Below are 27,058 nucleotides of genomic sequence, written 5' to 3' on the forward strand. Positions count from 1 at the left end.
CAAGTAAATATGTACGGGATATTTCTGGCTGTATGAAATTAAACTACGAATCAAGAAGGGCGCAATCCTATGCATGTTTAGACAGAAAAAAGTCCTACAACTCCCAGCATTCCTCAGCCCGCATGTTTTGAATCCGTCATGAACTTGTTAGATGGACTTAGGCAAGCCATTCTTTCTCAGCCCCACTATCTGCAATATGGGGATAACACTGACCTACTTTACAGGGTTGAACAGATTACAGCATGGTAATTTATGTGAAAGGCATTTAACATTCTAAAGTACTATTTAAATGCTATTTTTTGTTATCCATGAATAAGCGTTGTAGTGCTTTTATCACCAGGGCGCCATTCACTTCGATTGTCTCTACCAGGGAGTGTGCAGGCACTTGGCTGCTGGAACTTCGTGTCCTAAAATCTCAGAAACCAGCGGCCAATGGATTCTCTCCTCTGTCTTATTGATGTTGGCTTGATGGTAGCAGCGAAAGTGTTCTGTGCATGGACGCACAGAGGAGGCTGTTCTGGGGAACAAATAACTGAAACAGCCACTTTGAGATCAGTTGGAGCAGCATACGGTCCGATGCACTATTAAGTATTGTTTGTTGCTATGGGGTCATTTTTTACCAAGTTGGCAGGTGCAAATATTTTACAATAATTAAAAAGAACAACCTACAACTCTTGTGTAGAAAGTGGGAGTAAGGGCGCAATCTTACGCGTGTTTGGGCAGAAGAAAAGCCCTACACCTCCCAGCATCCCACAGCCAGCATGGTTGGCTGTGGAATGCTGGGAGTTGCAGGGCTTTTATTTCTGTCTGAACGTAAGTTCAATGGGACTCTTCCCCGCGCCCGGGTAAATGAGTGTACACCAGCGCTGTCCTAAGGCTGCATAAAACACGCGGCACGTTTCCCCAGACGGCGCATGCCGACGAGGCCATTGCGCCGCCACCCTCCCTGTTCCTTTCGCCCGCCGTGGAGGAGCGAGCGCGCCCTCCGCGCTTCCCGCTCGGCTGTCACTCCCGCCGGCTCGCCCGCCCTGCAGGGCGCCGCCCCTTTTGTCTCTCCTCCCCAGCCGAGCTCCCCGGCCTAGGTGCCCGAGAGGGCCTTCTACTTCAGTGCCTGCTTCGCTGGGACGCTTCCCGCGCCCTCGCTCTCCCTTTCTGCCCTCGCAGCAGGGCTCGCTCGTGCCGTCGACCCGCCGCGCGGCACCTCGCGGGGTGTTCGGAAGGCAGTCGAGGCAAGGCCCGAGCGGGCTCCGCACAGGCGCCCGGCGCAGAGAGCCCTCAGGCGCTGCGGGGTCCTTGTGCGCGGGCGGGCGGCGAGCGCGAGGTGTCTCCTTCACTTCGCCCTCCAGCGCGGCCTTCACGCGGCCAGAGAGGAGGCGGAAGAGCGGCGTCGCGTGGCGAGAGCGAACCTCCCTCCTCGCCCCTTCCCCGTCTAGACAGGTAGGGAGGGGTGGCGGTGTTGCCATGACAACGGAGGGGGTGCTGGGGAAGGGAACTCGGGCGAGGGACCCAGTTTCCACCGCGGCGGGGGGTGGGGGGGTGAAGTCATTTGCCAGTCTGGGGCTGGGCCCGTAAGTGAGGGATCCATTACATTTTACCTTGTTCTTGCTCCAGTGTTCACAGCAGTGAATGTGGCCCCGCTCTCTCCCCCCGCGCCCCATTTTGTCTTCATAACAACCCTGTGAAGTTGGTTGAGCTGAGAGGGACTTGCACAAGGCCAACTTTCGCTCTGGTCAGTTACACTGTTTCTTGAGTGGGGGTGGTATATGGGGAGAAATGCCAAAGCCTGATTCGTTTTCTCCCCCCGCAAAATAGTCTATCTCCCTCCTAAGGGGTAGTTGGTATAGGGCCTAGTCAGGCCCCCATGCCTGAAGGGTATTTGGTAGGGGAAGGAGGTTCTTCTCCATTATCCTATTTCCTGTTACGACTTCATCTTGTTTCCTGGCCCCGGTTCTGTTGATCTTGTATGTGAAGAACAGCAGTCCTCAGCCTAGTGCTTGGATGTGTTGGAGTGCAAGTCCCATAATGCTCCAGACAGCTATGCTGGCTGAGGGATTATGGGAGTTGTAGTCTAATACATAGGGAGGGCATCAGATTGGGGAAGGCTGGTGTATAACCTGCCTTTTATAGGCGAAGTGCTGCTTGCACTATTATTGTCGCTCTCCACCTCAGCTCCCTGTACCTGGACATTCAGCATGGTCCTGTGCATGTTTGTTTGGGAGTCAGTTCCATTGAGTTTAGTGGGATTTCCAAGTAAGTGCCTATAAACTGCAGCCTTGGAAAAAGGGAGGTGGCAGCCGTAGAGGCTTTGTCTTTGTCTGCGAGTGCATCACTAAAAAGAAAAGCCACTGCAGAAATTGTCTTATACTCCGGGAGAGTTGTTAATCTTAATCCTGAATGTGTGTAGTTTATTTTTTAATGTAATTTCCCCCCATTTTATAGATTCTCTAACTTGGACTAAATAGCTATGACTTTTAATCCAGCATGTCAGCGCCCACCAAGACGTAAGTAGGGAAGGAGCTGAAGTAAGAATGTTGAAGTAACTTGACTAACAGATTTATAAGTTATAGTAATAGTGAGGTTTATAGACAGACTAATATCTAACACCGCAGATAATCCATAGTCAGAAAAAGTGGTCCACCTTTACCACTGTTACTAGGGATGCACGAAAGTCACTTACCTGGTCTCGTAGCTTGCTTCGCGGTGGGAGGGAGGCGCTTCGCTGCTCCCCTCGAAGTTCAGGCCGGAGTGGGGAGGCTTCCCTCCTCGCCCGGCCGAAATTCAGGCCGGGGAGAACGATTAACGTAACGATTAACGTAGCCTATCACGGCTAGATTTGCAAAGTCAGCTGTGATAGGCTACGTTAATCGTCACGTAGCCTATCACGGGTGACTTAAAAAAAAAAAAAGCGCGTACGCAAATGGCGGCCCCCATAGGGAGCCGCCATTCGCGTTCCTTATTTGGTCCCTGTAGTCTACGTAAAGATTTATGTAGACTACGGCGAAAATAAGGGCAACGCTATTTGTGTTATCCTTATTTTCGCCGTAGTCTACGTAAATCTTTACGTAGACTACAGGGACCAAATAAGGAATGCGAATGGCGGCTCCCTATGGGGGCCGCCATTAGCCGTACGTGCTTTTTTTTTTTTTTAAGTCACTTTGCAAATCTAGCCGTGATAGGCTACGTTAATCGTTACATAGCCTATCACAGGGGCGTGTGGTTTTTTTTTAACTTTTCTTGTTATGGCGGTGGCGGCAGCCGGTCGAAAGACCGGCTGCCACCCCCGTCCCTGCCGAAGACCTGCTGAACCGCCGCCGGGACCCGCCGCTGGGAGGGACATTCGTGAAAGGTAAGTCCCATCCCGGGGGTGGGGGGCAGGGGGGTGGAGAATTTCTCCCCAAACAACCTTCGGAGGACCGAATGCGTTGGCACTCGGCCCCCTGAAGTTTCGGGGAGAAATTCTCCCCCATCCCTAACTGTTACTACGTATTTGAAACAAACCTAGGTAATGTCAAGCTGCTCAAATGTGTGCTTTAAATTTAATATTTCTACTGTCTGTTATGTTTCTCTTTGCTTGAACTGCTTACTAGATTGGTGTTGTAGACATTTGCAAATCCTTCTAAGAATTCCTTAGGGGTGCTTTAAGGTAAGGGTGTGGAGCAGTTTGAAATAATAACTTCAGGGAAAGGTGCAGCATAATCCTGTGATCTTCATAACTTGTGGTTTAATCATCATAAACCTGCCTGCTCTTAGTGAGGTTGTGCTTGGGTTTTGCAAAAATATATTTTTTCTCTTGACCTTCAGCCCCTAGGTCAGTACATAACTGGAATTGAGGGTGCAGCTACTTGCCTCATTTTCTTATGATTGGCATCCTAATCTAAAATGACTTGGAAATTGCTTCCATTGGTTTCAGCGGATCTTACTACCTAATATCTGTTCAAGTTGGCATACCTTTGTGCTTTTTCCTTGCAAATGTATGCGTTGACAAACTTGTCGACATTTTTGAAACTGGGAGAGTGGAATTTAGAGTGGATTTTAAAACTTTGTTACAGACTGGAGGAAGAAAAGACACAGTTCCTTTTGACTATGCCTGTAGAGCCCTGGTCAGCAACACCTTCATAGGAGTGCCACTATGAAAATGGCGGGTGTTGGGCCAGGGCCCTACCTATCCCCAAAAGCTACTGCATTTTCTGAATTGGCAACTGAGGGGAGGAGAAGATATGCTGGTACTCTGGCTCAGTTTTCGCTTGAGGCCTCCAGCTGTTGATCCCACTGGATTAAAAAGCAGATGTCATTCCTCTAGCCCACTTATTAGCCCAGTTGATAAAATTAGGCACTCTGCAAACCCAAGCGTGTTACTCTCATGTGTAAATAAAACATATGGATAATTTGAGCTCTTCTAATATTTCCAAGTCAAAATGTAAAAATAGCATATAACAAAGATGGTGAATGTAGTTGGCTGAATTTTGCGTGTCGCTGTATAGGATGGAGTGCAACCCAGAGATTTCAGAGGAGATCTGGGATGTCTTGACTGCCCCATGTATTAGGGTCTCCAATACAATTGGCTTCCAGCCAATGTGAAAGATGCCTCTGCACATTGAGCCATGAGGGTTAACATTTCTATACCGCAAAGAGACGAAACATGGTAACAGGGGCCTTATTGGTCGGGTAAAGGTTGTAGAAGAATTGGAATACTTGTGATACTCCGTTTATGTTAAATTCCTCTTGTTCTGCTTCATATTTCAAGCTGGTATTGTGGATGAAAAGAATTTATTTAGTACACTTACATATTGTTCTTCAGCAGGGTGGCTGGCAATAAAATACAAAGACAAATATAATTGAATTATAAATGAAAGTAAGGGTCTCATCAAGTTGTAGCCAGAGTTGCCAGCTGAGCAGAAAATAACTGGTCTGGCCTGCTTGTGTTTAAAAGCAGCAGGATGCACAGAAATCAGGTGAAGCTTTTCACAACATATAGAGAAATTTTGCATTTTGATATCTGCACATCAAGACTTGATAAGCTGAATAACAAATACTGTGTTGTGTTTAATAATATGCAAGTTAAATGTCACGTCAGATTCATGTTACATGTAGTGCTAAATGTTATGTGTGTGTCCTCTGAATGTCCATGTTCTCCAGTGCTTCTGTATATTCCCAGGTTCCATGAGCAAAGCTGTATCACAAAATACACAGATCTCTTGTATATATGAATAGATTTTCAGCTGTCACTGAGATCTGTTGTGAAATTGACTCATGGCATTGTTGATTGTGAAAATCCTTTGCAGGATTTTTATGGAGGAAAGGGTTCTATAAAATATATAAACTATTGCTTGAATGGTGTTACATATTGACTGGGTTCAGATGACACACCACAGACAACCTGCGTTGCCTGGGGGTGCCAGGTTGCATATGCAGCCCCCATTCAAGGGTTGTTGTGTTGTGTGAACCTGGCGAACGTGGCTTATGCGAGGGTTAAACAACTCCTGCATAACCCCAAAACAGATAATGGGTTATGTGTGGGCTGTGCAGGCAAAAGTCGAGCCTAAATAAGTATGTATTATTTCACGCTTGTAAAACCTTATTTGGGTTTTGTATATCTCACTTTCTGAGAGAAGGAGACACAGGAGAGACTTTCTGTTGCCTTGGAAAAATGTGCCTTGGTTATCCATAAAACATCTGGATATGTTGTCCTAAATGAGATGTTTTCTGTCATCTTAAATTTGCAATTCCTGGTAGTTAAAAATGGAATACTGGATTGCCAGTCCTGTTTTGCTGTAGCTCAAACTTATTTCTTTTTTTAAATAATATGTAGGTTAAATAATAGAATGGGAGTGTCTAACCATCCTCTATATGAATTGTTATTTGAAAATGCAGCAAGCATAGAACTGATTAATATGTGTATGTTCTCTTATTGCAGTACTAACATGCCCATTACTGTCTCCCTCCAGCTCCAATGGCTATCCCACCAGCATATGTGGATCTTGGCAAATCTGCCAGAGACGTCTTCAACAAAGGATTTGGTATGAATAATATTTATTTATTAAATTTATTTATCGTCCATCTGGTTTGTCACCCAGCCACTCTGGGCGATGTACATTAAAAACAGTTCAAAACAATAAAATTCAACATTAAAAACATCACATTTCTAAAATTACCCTAACCCACCCCAAATGCCTGCCTGAACAACCACATTTTTAGTGTGTGGTGGAAGTTCATTAAAGCGGGGGCATGGCATGAGTACCCTAGGGAGGGAGTTCCACAGAGTGGAGGCCACCACAGAGAAGGCCCTCTCCCTCGTCCTCACCAGCCTAGCTGTCCTGGCTGATGGGACAGAGAGAAGGCCATCCGAGGCTGATCTTGTTGAGCGGCCTATCTGGTGTTGCTGGAGACGCTCCTTAAGATAGGCTGGGCTGGAACCGTATAGGGTTTTAAAGGTCAAAACCAACATCTTGAATTTGGCCAGGAAAACAACTGGTAACCAGTGCAGCTCCTTCAGCACTGGAGTGATGTGATCTCACCAGCGGCTGCTTTTAATCAGGCGAGCAGCCGCGTTCTGTACCAGCTGCCCCTTCCGAACTGTCTTCAAGGGTAACCCCACGTAGAGCGCATTACAGTAGTCTAAACGAGAGGAGACCAGGGCATGTACTACCGATGGGAGCAGATGGCCGGGAAGGTAGGGGTGCAGCCGCCGTATCAGATGGTGTTGGTACAGCGCTGTCCAGCTCACAGCTGACACCTGAGCCTCCATGGACAGCTGGGAGTCTAAGATGACCCCCAAGCTAAGATGGGCCCCAAGCTTTAATACTTGTAAAGAATATGGTTTTGTCCCGAGTATGGCACAATATTGTCCATATGCTACTGTTACCAATGAACCCCGATCCATACTACATCATTGCTTTTTCCATTGTGATATAGAGGATGTTATTGACAGAAATGGAATGTCTATGACTCAAACTTTGTACTTTCAGTTTGTATCTTCATGAGACATATTGGAACTTCCTGTTGATTTTTGTAGCATTTAGTGTAGTCATCCAGTTTGGGAGAAAACTTACTTTTGCCTTTCTCTTCAGAATAAAAAGAATTGAGCTTCTTAGCGCAGTGGAGCCATACCAAGCATCAGCAAAGTAGTAGAAATACTAAATGCGCCACTTTAGGGACAGTTAGAAGAGATGATAGACAGCCACCTATTACCTTAGCACTATGGTTTTCAAGTATGAGGGTAGGCCTCTTGAAGGGAATATGGGTAGTTGCTATAGCAAAGTGGGAGCTCTACCCTCCCACCCAACCTAGGTACTGTTTGTCCTTACTGGAGCAGGAGGTGGGAGATGTCCAGTGAGGTAAACCTTACCACAAATCAGTAGTTCTCAAACTGGGGGTGGGTCCTCCTTGGGGACTGTAGATCAGCTGGAGGAGCAGCTGTAAAGTTCTAGGGAAGGATAGGATCCAGTCTTCAACCTCCAGCAGCTGAGATCTTGGTGGCATTCAGCCACTTGACAGAGGACTGTTGCTTTTACTCCTTGGATTTGTGGGGGTAACTGTACCTGCATAGCCCCATCATTCCAGAGTTATCTGAGAAAAAGAACTCGGAAAGAGCTGCTACTTTCTTCTGATACTTACATGTACATAGTTTTACAAAAGGTCAGAAACAGTGTAAATAATAGTCTATTTAGTTGTAAATTAACATGGTTTAGTGGTCAGATTTGCACCATTGTTTAGGAAATATATGTTGTAGTATCAATAGGAAATTTGATTTTAAATAAATGATTTAAATTGTCCATGCTTTTCTTGCTGATTTAAATCATTTATTTAAATCATGCTGCCCTGCCTGTGCCAGATGCCTCTGTTTATTTCTAGTAGGGATGGGGGAGAATTTCTCCCCAAAACTTCGGGGGGCCGAGCGCCAATGCATTCGGCCCCCCGAAATCGGCGGTGAAATTCTCCGCCCCCTCCCAAGATGGGACTTACCTTTCACGAATGTCCCTCCCGGCGGCGGGTCCCAGCAGCGGTTCGTCGGGTCTTCGTCAGGGGCGGGGAAATTACAAGGAAAATTTTTTTCCATTACAAGGAAAGTTAAAAAAAACAAAACAAAACACCCCCGTGATAGGCTACATAACGATTAACGTGGCCTATCACGGCTAGATTTGCAAAGTCAGCCGTGATAGGCTACGTTAATCGTCACGTAGCCTATCACGGGTGACTTTGGGGGGAAAAAAAAAGCGCGTACGCAAATGGCGGCCCCCATTGGGAGCCACCATTTGCGTTCCTTATTTGGTCCCTGTAGTCTACGTAAAGATTTACGTAGACTACGGCGAAAATAAGGGCAACGCAAATAGCATTGCCCTTATTTTCGCCGTAGTCTACGTAAATCTTTACGTAGACTACAGGGACCAAATAAGGAACGCAAATGGCGGCTCCCTATGGGGGCCGCCATTTGCGTACGCGCTTTTTTCTTTTTTTTTTAAAGTCACCCGTGATAGGCTACGTGACGATTAACGTAGCCTATCACGGCTGACTTAGCAAATCTAGCCGTGATAGGCTACGTTAATCGTTACGTAGCCTATCACGGGGGTGGTTTGTTTTTGTTTTTTTTCGCAGCCGGGTAGACACGGCGCTTCTACCTGGCCTGACTTTCGCCGGCGAGGGATGGGGCGCCTCCCGCCCGGCCTGAATTTCGGCCAGGCGAGGCGGGAAGCCTCCCCCCCCTCGCATGAACTTCGGGGGGAGAAGCGAAGCACCTCCCCCCCCCCAGCGAAAAAAGCTGCGGGACAAGGTAAGTCCCTTTCGTACATCCCTAAGAGGTGAGGAATACATTTCAGGGATTAGACCTGATAGACAGAGTGCCTGAGGAACTATGGACGGAGGTCCGTAACATTGTTCAGGAGGCAGCAACGAAATCCATCCCAAAGAAAAAGAAATGCAAGAAAGCCAAGTGGCTGCTGTCTGATGAGGCTTTACAAGTAGCTGAGGAAAGAAGGGAAGCGAAAAGCAAGGGAGAAAGGGGAAGATATATCCAACTGAATGCAGAGTTCCAGAGAATCGCAAGGAGAGACAAGAAGGCCTTCTTAAATGAACAATGAAAAGAAATCGAGGAAAAGAATAGAATGGGAAAGACTGGAGATCTCTTCAAGAAAATCGGAGATCTCAAGGGAATGTTTTGTGCAAAGACGGGCATGATAAAGGACAAAGAAGGCAGGGACCTAACAGATGCAGATGAGATGAAGAAGAGGTGGAAAGAATACACAGAAGAACTATACAGGAAAGATCTGAATGTCCCTGATAGCCATGATAGTGCGGTCACTGAACTTGAGCCGGACATCCTCGAGAGTGAAGTCAAGTGTGCCTTAGAAAGCATTAGTAACAACAAAGCTAGCGGAGATGACAGTATTCCAGCTGAGCTATTTAAAATCCTAAAAGATGATGCTGTTAAAGTGCTGCATTCAATATGCCAACAAATTTGGCACACTCAACAATGGTCGCAAGACTGGAAAAGGTCAGTTTACATTCCAATTCCAAAGAAGGGCAACGCCAAAGAGTGTTCAAACTACTGCACAATTGTGCTCATTTCACATGCCAGCAAGGTGATGCTCAAAATCCTACAAGCTAGGCTTCAGCAGTATGCGAACCGAGAACTACCGGAAGTACAAGCTGGGTTTTGAAGAGGCAGAGGGACTAGAGATCAAATCGCCAACATTCGCTGCATCATGGAGAAAGCAAGAGAATTCCAGAAAAATGCCTATTTCTGCTTCATTGACTACGCTAAAGCCTTTGATTGTGTGGATCACAACAAACTGTGGCAAATTCTTTAAAGTGATGGGAGTACCAGACCACCTTACCTGTCTCCTGAGAAACTTGTACGAGGGTCAAGAAGCAACAGTAAGAACCAGACATGGAACAACCGATTGGTTCCAAATTGGGAAAGGAGTACGACAAGGCTGCATATTGTCACCCTGCTTATTTAACTTATATGCAGAGTACATCATGAGAAATGCCGGGTTGGATGAATCACAGGTCAGAATTAAGATTGCCGGGAGAATTATCAACAACCTCCGATATGCTGATGATACCACCCTAATGGCAGAAAGCGAAGAGGATCTAAACAGCCTCTTGTTGAGGGTGAAAGAGGAGAGTGCAAAAGCTGGTTTGAAACTCAACATTAAAAAAACTAAGATCATGGCATCTGGCCCCATCACTTCCTGGCATATAGAAGGGGAAGAAATGGAAGCAGTGACAGATTTTACTTTCTTGGGCTCCAAGATCACTCCAAGACGGTGACTGTAGCCATGAAATTAAAAGACGCTTGCTCCTTGGGAGGAAAGCTATGGCAAACCTAGACAGCATAGTAAGAAGCAGAGACATCACCTTGCCGACAGAGGTCCGTCTAATCAAAGCTATGGTTTTCCCAGTAGTAATGTATGGCTGTGAGAGCTGGACTATAAGGAAGGCTGAGTGCCGAAGAATTGATGCTTTCGAGCTGTGGTGCTGGAGAAGACTCTTACGAGTCCCCTGGACTGCAAAGAGGTCAAATCAGTCAATCTTAAAGGAAATCAACCCTGAGTGCTCATTGGAAGGACAGATACTGAAGCTGAAGCTGAAATATTTTGGCCACCTAATGCGAAGAGAAAGCTCTCTGGAAAAGACCCTGATGCTGGGAAAGACTGAAGGCAAAAGGAGAAGGGGACGGCAGAGGATGAGATGGCTAGATAGCATCACCGATGCAATGAATATGAACTTGAGCACGCTCCGGGAGAGAGCACAGGACAGGAAGGCCTGGCGTGCTATGGTCCATGGGGTCACGAAGAGTCGGACACGACTGAACGACTGAACAACAATTCCCAGCATGGAAAGGATCATGTTGTGCCTGTTTGTCATTTAGCTGTTAAAATAGAGGGCTTTGTCAGGAAAAAAAAGAGGTGGCAACCCTAACTCAATACCGCAAACATGACTGAATACACAGGAATTCAAACCCAGATTTTTAAGAGGTAAGCTCTCAAAGTTAGGCATGTGGGAGAAATGTGTTCAATTTAAATTGTAATGCAAACTTACATAATGTTGCACTTTGGAACTAATATACAAACTGAAACTCAGTTATCCTTCAAAGTTTACACTTATCCAAATTTTGCAGTAGAGTTATCCAATAAAAAAATGCATACAAAATGTGATTATTAGACGAACATGCATGCAAAAATATATGTATTAAGAGAAATGTGTACAAAATGCCTATAAATCTTCATGCAAACTATAGATGGATGGATGGATGGATGGACGGACGGAGATAATAAATATAGATAGATATACATATGATCCCAAACTTTGGATAGATATAGATACCCAAAGTTTGGGATGAACTGAATTTAAGACTGGAGACATCCTCAATGTTTGAGATAAACCAAAATTAAGACTGGAAAAATGACAACCTGAAAGAAACGGAATGCCACAGATCCATCCATCACAACTCAAAGCCCTAATTTAATCCTAGTCAAAATTAGATTTCTCCCTTTGAATTGCTCAGGTTTGATGTGGGACTTTTTCAGTCTCATAACTGAAATGCCAAGTTATATAGTCCCACACGAGAGGACTGTGGTACCTCCAACAGTAAACATTTGGATCAGCCTTTAGTGACAGCTCAGAAAGGCTCTTATGTGTTTGCTGCTTGAATGGAAGGAACTACAAACAATTTCTTCCTGCCAATAATATTGCTAAATAAATCTGCAAGTATCTGCTATATAATACCTCAAAGTGCAACAGACAGGTACAAAAAATCTTAAAAGTGTTACAACACAATGAAATAACGATGTAAAAAAATAAAATGCTGACAGCTTTGAACTGGAATGAACGCTCTAGAGAACCATAGTAATAAAGCATGTTGTTGAGATATTACTGCTACTGCTGCTTAAAATTTAAGACCAGAAGAGATTGGAGGAGGGGTACTAGGAGAGGCACGTGCAAACAGGAATCAGATCACAAACACGGATAGCAATTGGGCACAAGACATGTGGCAAGATGACATCTGGAGAATCGTAGCGATCTTGAACATTGCTCATTTTCACATGCCTAGCTAGAGGGCACCCTCGAAATCTGAAGTTGTGTATGAAATGTGGGGACAGACACTGGGCTGTCCCTGCACCAGGTCAGGTTTACCCTTGTTAGCCACCCTGTGAAGATCGACACAGCATGTGTGATTTGCAGGACACTTCAGTAGCATCACTGACCTCGTTGTGACTGGGGATGGGTGAACTCCCCCATGCCCTCTTTGCACACCACTCACCAGACTCCCTCCAGTTGTCTGACTGGTGGGCATGTGGGGCAAACCACCATATAGTCCATGGGCTCCCGGAGAGAGCTTGTGACTTGGGTGAGGGGGGCGAGCCACAATTTTGAGCAAGATCGCGGGCATTGCTATTTACAGAAACCATAAATTGTGCAAACCGCACATTTGCAGCCATGCTTTTGTGCAAAATGCAATGTCTGTAAATGACTATAGCCCCAACTTTATCCAAAATGGCGGCTCGTGAAAAAGTGGGAAACCATGAGCTTGGCCAACTTGGTGCACACCGAGCTGGGCAAACTCAGGGATCCATATGCTGGTGTGCGGGGGGCCAAGCTAGCAAAACCACACCAACCACTCCCAAACTGGAATCTTCTGACATCCCTTCTGGGAAAGACTCCTATCTGGAGAGTTAGTGATGACAGTTCTGGGGTAGTAGAATCATAGAATAGTAGGGTTGGAAGGGGCCTACAAGGCCACTGAGTCCAACCACCTGCTCAGTGCAGGAATCCAAGTCAGAGCATCCCTGACAGATGGCTATCCAGCCTCGTCTTGAATGCCTCCAGTGTGGGAGAGCCTACCACCTCCCTAGGGAATTGGTTCCATTGTCGTATTGCTCTAACAGTCAGGAAGTTTCTCCTGATGTTCAGCCGGAATCTGGCTTCCTGTAACTTGAGCCCCTTATTCTATGTCCTGCATTGTGGGATGATGGAGGAGGGATCCTGGCCTTCCTCTCTGTGACAACCTTTCAAGTACTTGAAGAGCGCTATTCTATCTCCCCTCAGTCTTCTCTTCTCAAGGTTAAACATGCCCAGTTCTTTCAGTCTTTCTTCATAGGGCTTTGTTTCCAGTCCCCTGATCATCTTTGTTGCCCTCCTCTGAACCCTGTCCAGTTTGTCTATATCCTTCTTAAAATGTGGTGTCCAGAACTGGACAACTAGTAGATGGATCAATTCTAGATTGGATCTGGAACCCACTGGAAAGCAGCATGTCCTGGGCCCACTCTGCAAATGCTTTCACACCCACTGGAAGCCCTGGGCTTGTTGTGAATTTTTTTTAAGACAGATCTCTGCCCTATCCCTGCTCCCAGATTCCAGTTTCAGAAGTTTCATTTGTTTCCCATTGTTCTGGGAATAAGGATGTGTATGAAGAAGTTTATTTATTTATTTTAAACATTTGTATCCTGTGTATCATTAAGAAGTAGAACTATAGCTTTTCTTCCTGTCCCTACTAGAATAATTATTGTATCCAAACATCAATTATTTCAATGGGCTAATGTTTATGATCACTATAATTAAAAACTAAGCTTTCTGAATACTATATTGTAGTGAGGGATTCTGCCTTTGCTTATTCAACAGAACTTAAAACAGATTCTAAACTCTGTTTAGAGTAGCAGCAATGCTACCAGGAAGAGAGTAGTGTGAAGTTTTCTCATGACTCGGCCTGAAATTATATTCAAGCTATAGTATTAACTGCTTGAAAGATCAGTGTGTTGTTAAAAAAGTACTGTATTAATTTCAGTTCTGTGTCTCAAGGTTTCGGCCAGGTGACATTGGATGTGAAAACGAAATCTACAAGTGGAGTGGTAAGTGTTTCCAGTGCAATATTAAACAATAACTAATAATTTGTGGATTTGGGAGGGTTGTAATTTTTTCTTTTGGCCAGGGATCCCTACCTGGCCCAAAGATGAAATCGCAACCCTCCCAAATCTCTCCTATTGCTTGCAACCCCTTCCCAGCTTTTCTGTGCTCCCACCAGCAACTGGTGTGGAGAGCTGATTTCAGCAAATCTTTAGGCCTCCTTGAAGGGCTACCTTGCCACTCCTCTTCTTCCCCATCAGAGACAGGCATTGCAAGCATATGGAAATGAAGGAGAAAGGGAGCGTTTTGCCTTGGGTCTTTTTAAAGAGAAAAGCAACTAAGAAATTCTAACAGCAACAATAATATCATTTCCTGTCATGGTTAAATACCTAAGTTGGAGCATAAGAGTCATGTTCTGACAGAACAACTGTATGGGACCATGTCATGGGCTCACTCTTTTCTTCCGCCTCTTCCTTTTTGCCCCCTTCCAGTTCCTTCCCCCTCTCTTTCCTAGCTTTCAGTAACCATAGTTTGCACTGATGTCCAAACTGAGCAAACTAATGCTAACATCTGGACTGTCATTTCAAATGGGTTTGCAAGCTATGGTTTGTCATGTTGGTGCTAATATAGGTGCCTGATTTGGATGTCATGGCAAACTGATTAGAGCAACCTAGTAGTGAAGGATGGAGTATTTTTCTGACCTTCCAAATCATGGTTTGGAGGATCATCAGACTTAAGCCGTTATGTTTATCATTGGCTAATTTATGATTACTTTGAATGTAGATCTTAACATCTCAGGCCCCATACTATGGAGCTTCGTCATTGGGGTCATCCAGACATAAGGTATTATAAGAAGGACCATGTGTGAGCCTCAGTCTTGTGTCCTCCTCCTCTCCCTATCTCCCCCCCTTATGCAAAGCATTTAGTAACTCCTGTTACTTGTTTGCAGTTTTGTCTGAAGAGGCAGAATATGGTTTGCTGCAAATAAGGCCTGGAAGTTACCAGTTGCTGTGTGTGGGGATGAGGGAGTGCATAAGCCTAATGCTCTTGCCTATTCATTCTTGGAATGCCAAACCATGGTCTAGCACAGGCATGCACAGCCTCGCCCCCTGGGTGCCCTGACCCTCATCACCAAATTCCCCTCGCTGATTTCCCACAGATTGTACCATTGTAATTGGAGCCACTGCGTCTTCTGCCACCACTTGCTGGCCTTCTCTCCACCCCCTCCCCCTGTGATCCTGTTACAGATGCCTCTTTCCTCATGGGCAGCAGCAGCAGGGAATGAACTATCTGTTTGAGGAAGACTGGGGAGTAGTGGAGGGGGAGAGGACTCTCCACTTCCTCTCCCAGTGATCCTCATACAGATTGCTCTTTTCCCGCTGCTGTTAGTGTGGATATAAGGAGCTGTAAAGGTTGTGCTTTCCCAGTAGTAATGTTTTCCCAGTAGTAATGTATGGCTGTGAGAGCTGGACTATAAGGAAGGCTGAGCGCCGAAGAATTGATGCTTTCGAACTGTGGTGCTGGAGAAGACTTTTACGAGTCCCCTGGACTGCAAGGAGGTCAAATCAGTCCATCCTAAAGGAAATCAACCCTGAGTGCTCATTGGAAGGACAGATAATGAAACTGAAGCTCCAATATTTTGGCCACCTAATGCGAAGAGAAAACTCCCTGGAAAAGACCCTGATGCTGGGAAAGACTGAAGGCAAAAGGAGAAGGGGACGGCAGAGGATGAGATGGCTAGATAGCATCACCGATGCAATGAATATGAACTTGAGCACGCTCCGGGAGAGAGCGCAGGACAGGAAGGCCTGGCGTGCTATGGTCCATGGGGTCACGAAGAGTCGGACACGACTGAACGACTGAACAACAACAAAGGTTGTGCGCCTGTGTTCTGGAGTTACATCTGAATGACACCATTCAGTGCATTTGGTGCCCTGTCCTTGACAGGAGGGCATGTGTTGTCTGAGGTTTTTATAATACTTGCTGTGGTGTCACCTGAGCATTAACCAAATCTCAGGAAATGGTTATAGATTATCTGGTTCTTCCAGATTTCAATCAGTCATAGTAAATGGCATTGAAATTCAAACAAAATGGCAATAAAACTGAATTTGCCTCTAAAATGAAAGGTACTTGATGTTTACTGATTCTGGCTCCTCTCTGTATCCCCTTTGTTATGTTGAACTAAAAACCCTGTACTTGCATTGTCTTGCTAGGAGTTCACAACATCTGGTTCATCAAACACTGACACAGGGAAAGTGAATGGAAGCTTGCAGACTAAATACAAGTGGGCTGAGTATGGTGTAACTTTCACAGAAAAATGGAACACAGATAACACTCTGGGAACAGAAATGGCAATTGAAGATCAGGTAACTGAGTTTAAATGTACAGAGAAATTAAAAAGGAGTGCACTTGTACCTGTTGATTAATACCTTCTTTTCCCCCCATAAACTAGCTTGCCAAAGGTTTGAAGTTGACATTTGATACAACTTTCTCACCAAACACTGGGTAAGTTATTCCATATTAAAAGTTTTGGCATGTTCCAAGTAGGTGACATGCAAAGTGAGAGATGGATTAATGAATGCTATTGAAGAAGACTTCATTGGCTTGATTCATACTGTATATGTACTTAAAGGCAGGGAGGCCCACCTGTCCAGATGAGAATATACCACTAAGATTATGTAACTTCAAGAACTGCTCCCTAAATTTACTAGCTTTCTTCTTCCTGCCACATTCCTTTTTCCTTTTATATCATGTCTGTTAGATTGTGAGCCTGCAGGCAGTGAATGGCTCTGTTCAGACATAATCACGGTATCCGGATGCAAATTGTGGTTGAATTAACCCACAAATTGCAGGGATGTGTGCTGCACCCAAGCCGCTTCCTGTTTGCTTTAACAGTGCTCGAATGCCACATTTGAGGGTTATTTCTGTGATGTCTGAACAGGGACACTTGGGGTTGTTTGTAGGTTAAACAACCCCAAGTTAACCCGTGGTTTGTTCTTGGGTTAACTTGGGGTTGTGTAACCCACAAACTACCCCTACTGCCCCTATTCTGGCATCACAGAAACAACAATTTGTGGGCTAATTAACCCAGGATTTGCCACTGGACGCCAACAGGGTCACTGTCTTATTTTTTATGCAGGACTTAGGAAACGTTAGACATTTTATAAGTGATCAGTAGTAGTAGAAGTATGTCTCAAGCAGAAGCGGGGCTTGTGCCAAAGGTACATAGCCTGGTTCAAGGAATAGTTCTATAAAACCCAGTTCATTCAAGCCAGCGATCCCAAATGCACATGGCAGGGGAAAGCCAGCAAAAAATGCACCAGTGGCTATTAATTTGATTTGGCAGAAGATTCCTTCCTATCCAGATACGAGGTAGAGCCAGAGTGGACAGTATAAGCCCTTATTAGGGATGTCAGAGAATTCTGCCATGACCCCAACGAGGACGGATTCAAAAGAATCTGGCCTCCAGAGTTGGCAGCAGAAAGGATCCCTTACCTCTGCCTCCCTGCGGCAGATCCTCCCTGTCAGCGGCTCCGGAGCATCAGCGATACGGCCGCCATTGCCGTGCTGTATCGCTGGCTGAGGCTGACTCTGGACGCAAACGGCGTGCACTACACCATTTGCGGCCGTAAAGCTCTTAGATTAAACTAAATGCAGCCATAAATGGCTGTATTTAGCTTAAACTAAGGGCTTTATGGCCGCAAATGTCGTTTGCTATGCCATTTGCGTCTGCGGTTTTTCACACGATAGGCTAGCCTAAATTCTGTATAAAACCTTGTAAAATGCTGAATCAGTTTTTTGCACCCTTCAGGGGCATGCATTTTGGTTTGTTTCTGGTTTAGCAGCTTCCTGGCTCATGGTGAAAAATAGTGAAGATTAATTATATACCACTACTAGACATAAACCTGCTGTACCCCTTCACCCCATGATATGGTTCTAATACAGGAAAGTACTTACAGCAAGTCAGGCCGTTGTTCCAACTAGCTCTGTATTGTCTGCACTGACTAACGGGGGTCTCCATGGTTTCAGACAGGAGTTTTTCTCAGCCCTACCTGGGGATGCTAGGGATTTGATGCTGATAAGGTTGCCCACTCCAGTGTTGGGCTATGAATGTGAAATAAGGTCAATCCGCAGAGTCTCTTTCCCCTTAAAGGTTGCTGTGTCTGTTCTTTCCAGTACTCTAATGGACTGCTGCACTTGGTCTAGTGACTACTCACTTAAGCTGGCCCTAACTGGACATCTTTTATTTTCCTCCTAAAGATGAGACTTGGTATAACTTGTGCACTCCAGGGAGAGAACAAATCTTACTTCAGAATTTCTCTTTTCAGAAAGAAAAGTGGCAAAATCAAATCTGCTTATAAGCGTGAATGCATAAACCTTGGGTGTGATGTTGACTTTGATTTTGCTGGGCCTGCCATTCATGGCACAGTTGTCTTGGGTTATGAGGGCTGGCTTGCTGGTTACCAAATGACCTTTGATAGTGCCAAATCCAAGTTAACAAAGAATAACTTTGCTGTGGGTTACAAGACTGGAGACTTCCAGATGCACGCCAATGTGTAAGTATTAAACCTAGCTTAACCATATTGCAGTTAATGAAGATGTCCAGGAATTTTAAAACCTCACACTTGTCGTATTGAACATGCCTGCAATTTGTAGGGCTTATTTGCTCAATGATTAATTATCAGAAAACATTGTGAAGATCTAGAAGAGTAAAAATGACCTTTTAAACATTGTTCTGTGATATAACAATTGTGAGGAAATACCAGTTTGTTCATATATTCATTATTGGTATGCTGTGGGAAGAGAGACTCCCTTTTCAGGATGTTCATAACTTGTATTTCAGGCTCAAGTGAGAAGTTCTGTTGCACACAATTTCAACTGGATATTACCTAGTAAAACTTAATGTAACATGAGAGGGTGCACGTGGTGCTCCGGTTTGCATCGTTATGTAAGCTGTCTTGAGCTCGATCATGGTTCCCATTCCCAAGCTGGAAACCCTGTGCACAGTGAAGGTGTCCCCTTCAGACTCAAAAACAAAGGTGACTCGCCCAACATTTCAGAGATAATATCTTTCTCAGAGGCTACCTGAAACGCAGAACCACATATTATAATTTTATACACTAAGTAAGAAATACACAGCTACAAAAATATCACAGACTAATTAACAGCATCCATTCACAAATGCATTACAAACTTACAATTTTCATCACAAGAAAATTCAGGAAGACAAAAAAATCTTATCAAGAAAAGAAAGCAAATGGATTCTGGAGCTTGGGAGTTTGAATGAAGAGATACAATTTCTTCCTTATGATTGTGTTTTCAATTTTTTCCTTCATTATAAAAAGAGAGATTAGTGATGCTCCCTGGGGAGTGAAGAACAGTACTCTGGGTTTTGCTTTTCATGTGAATATGCAGTGACAAGGTGGTTTTGAGTCGTGCAGGTGAGTATCCTGGTTTTAGTGGGTGGTTGTATTATTTTTAAATTATTCATAAAACAATTCCTGTATGAATTGTTTATAAAACAATTCAATATACATACATGTATGCGTTTTTGTGAGTTTTACATGTGAATTTTATTGTGCTGAAAGTTTGTAATGCATTTGTGAATGGATGCAGTTAATTAGTTGATATTTTTTGTGCTGTGTATTTTGAATGTTATGTATAAAATGTGTAGTTCTGTGTTCTAGATAGCTCCTGAGGAAGGCATTTTCTCCAAAACATTGGTCAGCCTAGCACAGCAATAGGCACTTTGGTGATTTCATGTCACTTTTGTTTTTGGTCACTTTGTTGGCTCTCTGTTTTTGGCTCCTTCAAGGTCAGGCAATCATGTGTTCTCTTAGAATTGATGTTGGCATGTGCAGCAGCATCAAGGACACGGTATTAGTCCCACATGTTTCTGGAGGACCCTTCACACAATCGGAAGTAAACACCTGAAGAGGGCTGTACTGCATAAAACATCTTGGATAGTTGAAGGCTATGGTGCCTATTAACTGGGTAAATTGTATTAACACGGTCTTGGCAGCCACTTACATTGACAGTGTAAAGCTTCCTACAGAAATTAAGTTTCAGTTACTTAAACGAAATGGTGATTAGAAGTTGGAAGCTTTTGCCCATGTTCTGAATTGTTAGCATTCATAGCATACTGTAACAAACAAAAGTAGTACCAAGATTTTTGAGAAAAATATCACTTGGCACTTATTTCTGGAATAGACTCCTATGCATTTGGAGAAATCTCCCCTGCTGGCACTAACCAAAAAGGCTGGCAGAGCAGCTTTTAAATTAAACTCTGGGGAAAGCTGACAGGAGCTGGGAAGCATCTGGTTCAGGTTAAATCATCCCAAAGGGATGAAGATGAAAATGTTTTTGATTGCCCAAATGTAGAAGGGGAGGAACTAGGCCAGGAGTACATGGTAGAACATAATAGCTAATCAAATGGGCCAACGTCCTATAGCAAAAGATGCACACGCCAGAGGCATCTGGGGAAGGATACCATGGATAGGTGTTTATATGCAAATGCTAGAAGCCTCCACATCAAAATGGGAGAATTTGAGTGCTTGATTTTAAAGGGAAACCTGGATATAGTGGGCATTACAGAAACCTGGTGGAGCGGATATAACTAGTGGGATACGGTCATCTCTGGATATAACCTCTATAGGAAGGACAGGGAAGGGCATACTGGGGGAGGTGTTGCCTAGTACATCAAAGAGGGCATAGTGTCGAGCGGACTAGAACACCTAAAAGGGGTAGGCTCTTCCAAAGAAGTGCTGTGGGTGACAATACCAGGCTCCAAAACCAATTTAGTGCTAGGAACATGCTATCGTCCCCCAGACCAGAATGCTCAGAGTGACCTTGAGATGGAAAATGAAATCAGGGAGGCCTCCAAACAAGAAAGTGTTGTAATGGTCACTTCAGTGACCCCCCCACATTGATTAGATAAATGCATGTTCCAGCCATGACAAAGGGGTTAAATTTCTCGTTGCCCTAAACGATTGTGCCCCAGAACAGTTGGTCATGGAACCAACCAGAGGGGAGGCGATCCTGGATTTAATCCTAAGTGGTGTCACCCAGGGCCTAGTATGAGATGTAAATGTTGTTGAACCACTTGGAAACAGTGATCACAGTGCTATCAGTTTTAATATATATTTATGTGGAAAATTGCCCAGGAAAAAGTGCAGAAAAGGGCACCTAAAGTGATCAAGGGGCTGGAGCATCTCCCCTATGAGAGGTTACAACAGCTGGGATTGTTTAGCTTGGAAAAAAGGGGTAAGGGGAGACATGATAGAGGCCTACAGAATTATGCATGGTGTGGAGAATGTGGGCAGGGAGACATTTTTCTCCCTCTCTCAAAATACTAGAACCTGGGGTCATCCTATGAAGCTGATTGGTGGGAGATTCAGGACAGATAAAAGGAAGTATCTTTTACATCATCAGCGGCCCTTCTCCGTGAGCCCCTGCCAAAGGAAGTGAGGCGGGTGGCTACTAGGAGGAGGGCTTTTTCTGCTGTGGCACCCCGGCTCTGGAATGAGCTCCCTAGTGAGGTTCGCCTGGCGCCTACATTGTATTCCTTTCGGCGCCAGGTGAAGACCTTTTTATTTTCCCAGGCATTTTAGCATTTTAGCTTTCTAAATTTTTATCTTTGCTGTTTTAAATCTGTATTTTAAACTCCTGCGCTGCTGCTAGGTTTTATTGTGGTTGTATTGTTATATTGTGGTTTTAATGTTCTGTATATTTTAAATTGTTTTATTGTGTGTTGCTTGGATTTAATTTTTGTGAACCGCCCAGAGAGCTTCGGCTATTGGGCGGTATAGAAATGAAATAAATAAGTACTTCACACAGCGCATAGTTAAACTATGAAATTCGCTACCACAGGATGTAGTGATGGCCACCAATTTAGATGGCTTTTAAAGGGGGTTGGACCAATTCCTGGAGGAAAAGGCTATCAATGGCTCCTAGTCCTGATGGCTATGTGCTACCTCCAGTACCAGAGGCAATGAGCCTATGTACAGCAGTTGCTGGGGAACGTGGGTGGGAGGGTGCTGTTGTGCTCATGCCCTGCTTGTGGGTTCCTGGTTGACAGCTGGTTGGCCACTGTGTGAACAGAATACTGGAGTAGATGGACCCTTGGTCTGATCCAGCAGGGCTCTTCTTATGTTCCCCCTTCTTAAACCATAAATAGGGCAAACAAATGCTGGCAGAGCTGTCTCCCTGCCCTCGCACCCCCCAAAACCTTGGGTCAGGTTGGATAACAATATCCCCCATCCCGCCCATATGTGTAGAGGGGAGTATGTGTGCCTGCCCCTGTCCCCAAATGCTTGTTTGAATATAACTCATGCACATAGACTCTATATGTGCAGTCCGCGTCTCCAGCTAAAAGCTGCCAACTGCCCCCTGCGTGATCTGGGCCATCATGTGTTGGCTTTTACATGTATAGGCCATATTTGAGTACTGCTCCCCTATGTGGACATCCTGGAACATAGAAGATGGGATAAGTGCACCAGTAGGTAGGCAGGGGAGATGTACGCTTGTGCTTCTCCATGCATACTGGGGAGTGAGATTGTCTGTTCTAGTGATGTTTCTGTTTGAGGTTGTTATTGGGCTTCTTCTCTGCCATTCTTGGTGTCAGCAGGAGTGAGTGGTTGAGGGGATCTTCCTTCTCACAGGGCTGGTGCGCATGTTGCTGTGGGTCAGTGGGCAATGAGTAGATGGATGCTCCAAGTCCTGGAATCCTAGTGTGCTCAAGGTTTGGGGATGGGCATAGGGGAGAGGAGGGAAGTGCACTGCATATGTGTGCTGTGATCTGTACAACTAATGCTCATGAAGAAAAAGGAGCTGGTACCATCATTGATGCTGATTCTTGTTGCCTGTTACCAACAGTAATAACCTCTGTCTTACTCCAGTTCTCAGAACACTTTCACAAATGCTGCCAAAGGAAGACTTGCCAAAATCTTCTCTATTCCCCTTTCCAGATGGTGGTGTTTGTTTTTAATTTTACTTGAACCTCACATGTTATTCTAATTCTCAGAGAGAATTAGTAGATACCCTGAATATTGTACTTGTGTATTTCAACACTTTCAGCAAGGTTAACCAGGGCTTTTATCTGTTCTCCGCCCCGCCCCCCATGGAATAACTTGCTTGGTAGTGGGAAAATGTTAAAACTGTTTTCACATGTTTGTTTTATTTCATCACTTTAAATATCATTGTAAAATATTTTTCAGTAATGATGGGTCAGAGTTTGGTGGCTCAATTTACCAAAAAGTCAGTGACAACCTTGAGAGTGCTATAAATCTTAACTGGACAGCAGGCACCAACAGTACTAGTTTTGGAATTGCAGCAAAGTACCTGTTGGATCCCACCGCTTCTATTTCTGTAAGTAGAGCTTCCACTGAATTACAGACATAAAACTTCTATTTGCCCCATCCTGAAAAGACACCCTCCCCCATCCTAGCTTGAAGGAACAACAACCCAGAAAGAGAACCTATGGACCTGCTTGACATGAAACACTAACCATGGCTTATTTTAACCATGTTTTGTTGCTCTACCCAGGGTTAGTCTGGCAAATGATCAAACAAATCATGGTTTGTTTTCTCAGTCCCTGGGTTGTTTGTTTCCCTCCTAATTTGCCTCCTCCCTCCCTGTATTCAAGATGCCTTTGCGGAACTGAAGTATTGACATGTAAACAGTACTCTTGTTTAAGCCACGGTGATCATGCAAACTGGGTCACTGTGAAATGTGGCACCTTCATACCAGTAATAGCCTAGATAGTATAAATGAATAAAGAACTGGAGGTGTGCTCCCCACAATAAGCTTTGGACCACCACAAATCATATACCAGCACCTCCAGGAGAATGTCCTCTACAAAACGCCATGGAATTGCATTCAACCCAGCTCTTGCTTTTGGTGCATACTTATTGTGGGTTTCTTCATTTCTATCCGCATTGGGTCATACACAACTTTTAGCCATAAGGTTAAGACAGTAGCTGTTAACATCAACAGGTGTTAATGCTATAGCAAAAGAAATGTGCAAGTTTAGCTTTAGAATTCTTAGAGGGCTTCTTCGTAATTCTGTTGGTCATGAGACACAAATGAACCAATTAAATGTTTGAATGCTATAAATGTTTGAAAGTTAATTTACAAAATTGGCCACTTTTGTCCAGATGGAAGCAGAGATATTACCATGTCAAGTTACTATTACTTCTGGGCCGTTTCCAATAACAACTGGGGATGAAAAAGCCTGTTTTGCATCAAGCTGGACATTGCAGCTTTTAGCATGTTGTTTCTTATGTTAGTCTGTTCTTCCCAAAAAAATTTTTTTTTTTTGCAGAAATTTCAATAATTCGAACTTATATTTACTGCATTATATGATTATCAAAGAGGATTGCTGAAATTCTTATTTCAGTTGCTTCTCATTTTTTTGCAGGCAAAAGTGAACAATTCTAGTCTAGTTGGAGTTGGTTACACCCAGACCCTGAGGCCAGGTAAATGTTTGTCATAGGAATGTAAGGAGATACTGAAGTTCTTTGTTAATATGCAGGCTAAAGCTGCTTGTAGAGTGTAGTTAATTTGCACCTGAAAACATTTTTGAGGACTTCTCAGAGAGAGCTGCAGAACTCACCTCAAAAACAATTTACTTGCATTCAGTATGACAATTTGAAATGTTCAGTTTTAAGCACCTCTACGACTTACCAGTCTGTGGGATAGATATGTTATTTGTTTTAAGTTATACTTGGTTAGAACAAATGGACACTGATCACTGTTTGATGATGGATGTTTCTTGTGGTCGGTTGTATGCTGGACTGTACAAACGATTCCCTGCACAGAGAAAACTAACGTGTCACACAGAAGGCTTGTCTAGAAGCCTTCTCCCTGATCTAGTTTTCTATGTGGGGTGGTGGTGGGGAATTGTATGATGGAATATTAACTAAGTGAGCATTCTTCTGCATTCTGAAGTGGTACAGCCCACACACATTTACCACCTCGGTTAGAACCAAGGCCAAATGTGTATTTCCCTTTAGTGTGTTCCTAGTCATTTTTACTTGAAGCTTTATGCTTCTGAATCAACTGATATTGGCATTCTTGTGTATCTCAATTATATGGAGTAATGTGAGCAGGAAAACTGCATCTCTGTGAGAACTCAAGACCTTTGAACTATTTGCAAGTCAAAAGGATTTTGTGTGCCTAAGCTATGATCCAAAAAAAAAAACCATAAAGAAGATAAGCTTTCCTTCTTTGTATCTGCAGGAGTTTTCTTGTATGGTGCCAGGAATCAGGCAAAAAATATGCCCCTACCCTGAGGAGCTTTCAGTCTACGTTTTGGTAGTGGAGGAAAATAAAGGGAGGGGAGGCTAGAAGGGGATGGCCATGAGCAAGTGAACTTAGGCTTTGTTTCAGTTGGGGTGAGGACTAAAAAGTTCAGCCAAAAGCTCCACTTAACGTAGTACCTTTAACATTGAAAAAAGTTAGGAGCAGGTGGTGAACACAACAGAGCATGCCTTCTCTAAAACCCTTTGGTTGTGTTAATCTGCAGGTGTGAAGCTCACTATGTCTGCCGTAATCGATGGAAAGAACATCAATGCTGGTGGACATAAACTTGGTCTTGGCCTAGAATTGGAAGCTTAAAGGTGTGAAGAAAGCTGTCACAGGAAATGGGATATCGGAAGAATATGGCCTTAAACATGTAATTCCAGTGTGACTCGGAGGCTTTTTTCCTTCTTGGAGGGATGGCCTAGAACAAGAGCTGTATTCAGAATATTTAGGCAGTTACTTGTTAGCTGGTTTTTAGTTTAAATTGGTTACCTACCTAGTTCTCAATTCTGCATTAGTGCAGTCACTACATAATACATTATTTAAATGTATTTAACTGTTGAATGCGCTACCCACAAATAATGAAATAGACTTTATGAAAACCTGTACAAATGTGTGCATGTTATGTTTCTTTTAACACGTGATATAGCCATTGAAAAAACAGAATGGATCAGTGGATATTCTGAAAAGTAAGGTCAACGGTTTTGTTAAAATCACCTTAATTAAAAATACTTTTGGTATCCCAAGGCAATTTAAAATTATGAATAAAACAAATACACACACATATTTGTGCCTCCAGATATGTTAACTTATTGAGAGGTAGAGCTGAAGCCAGCCTTAATTTTTGCTTGTGAAGCTACCTTGTTATTCCAGGTGCGCTTTATAACTCTTTGATGTTCTGCAAGTTCTGTTATAAATCCAGTTTGCTGAAGCTGTTAATGTCCACCTTGGGAATTGCTTGTGGAATCTGGGTGTTTTGACAGCACATTCCATTTGGGGCAATGGCATAGTGATTCCTTCAGGACTGAAGGCTTCTTTCCAGATTGCCTCCAGCAAAAGGGGAGCGCTCCTATGAGCTCAGAATGTAATGTAACCTGGAAAGGATGAATCCATGGAACCAGCTGTGAGTGAAAGCTGCAAATATTGCCCAATCTTTATCTTGTTAATCTTGCAAGACACTTTTTTGAGCTACCCACATACATACATACATACATTCTTCCCCAGCACAGAATGTGCCCATGTTCTTTTCATGTGGGAAGTAGATATTGGTGCCCATTTGAGGAGTAATGGTTATTGGTTGCACCATCTGGATTTTTTTTTTTTAAAGCAACCCTAATATCTCAACTTTGTCCCAGATGTTGAGAATGTCTTGCTTACATGAACTGGCTTGGGACTGCCTCTTACCTTGCGCTTTATTCACTTAATCAGTAAAGGACTTCGGGTTTTAGTGTTTTGGTAAAGTCCTAACCTAGTGTATTAATACTTCAGTAGTGCAACCTTATTCATGTCTACTCAGAAGGAAGCCCCATTAACTTTAATTGGGCCTACTCCCAGGATTGCAGCCTTAATCACAATTTCAGATGTTGTGGCACTGTGAAGGCCAGTAAATTTGTACAGATTAAACTATAGGTCCTACCATCTTAGAGAAGTGAGGAGTAAGGAAGAGTCTCTGGTTAACTTCTGCAGTCCAAGATAATCTTCTGAAGCAGCTACCTCATTAGTTTAAGAGTATGTGCTAAAGCAACACAAAGACCAAGACCACCTCTAAGGACTGCGCAAAGGACAGCAAGTTGGCACTGGGTTCTCTACAGCAGAAAGTATACACTCAGACTTGGAATTAGTTTTTACTAGATACCTGCTTAAATGGAATACCATCTTTATATTACTATTACTTTACATTGCATAGTGCTTTAAC

General features: G+C 43.9%; 1 protein-coding gene across 5 annotated transcripts; it reads left to right on the forward strand.

The window, feature by feature from the left end:
* Positions 1 to 1,295: 1,295 nt before the first annotated feature.
* VDAC2 (voltage dependent anion channel 2) lies at positions 1,296 to 25,929 on the forward strand. Of its 5 annotated transcripts, XM_084845207.1 has the most exons (11): positions 1,296 to 1,437; positions 1,612 to 1,729; positions 2,440 to 2,501; positions 5,946 to 6,017; positions 13,798 to 13,847; positions 16,056 to 16,208; positions 16,295 to 16,347; positions 18,171 to 18,398; positions 23,058 to 23,208; positions 24,260 to 24,317; positions 25,367 to 25,929. In XM_084845207.1, the coding sequence occupies exons 3-11, from the start codon at positions 2,465 to 2,467 to the stop codon at positions 25,456 to 25,458; spliced, it is 894 nt and encodes a 297-aa protein (XP_084701333.1). In that variant the 5' UTR covers positions 1,296 to 1,437; positions 1,612 to 1,729; positions 2,440 to 2,464; the 3' UTR covers positions 25,459 to 25,929. The 5 variants fall into 5 exon arrangements, with proteins under 5 accessions (XP_084701333.1, XP_084701335.1, XP_084701332.1 ...); XM_084845209.1 differs by lacking the exon at positions 2,440 to 2,501; XM_084845206.1 differs by lacking the exon at positions 1,612 to 1,729.
* Positions 25,930 to 27,058: the final 1,129 nt, after the last annotated feature.

The sequence above is a fragment of the Heloderma suspectum genome, chromosome 3 (genome assembly GCF_057233095.1).
Source record: "Heloderma suspectum isolate Gila_16-S chromosome 3, 16-S_ref, whole genome shotgun sequence".
NCBI classification, from domain to species: Eukaryota; Metazoa; Chordata; class Lepidosauria; order Squamata; family Helodermatidae; genus Heloderma; species Heloderma suspectum.

Excerpts from the sequence above, each read along its gene's own strand:
- VDAC2 (XM_084845207.1), top strand. The coding sequence starts at position 2,465 with ATGACTTTTAATCCAGCATGTCAGCGCCCACCAAGAC. Across the intron at positions 2,502-5,945 it reads ATGTCAGCGCCCACCAAGAC|CTCCAATGGCTATCCCACCA; the intron begins GTAAGTAGGGAA and ends GTCTCCCTCCAG. Across the intron at positions 6,018-13,797 it reads CGTCTTCAACAAAGGATTTG|GTTTCGGCCAGGTGACATTG; the intron begins GTATGAATAATA and ends CTGTGTCTCAAG.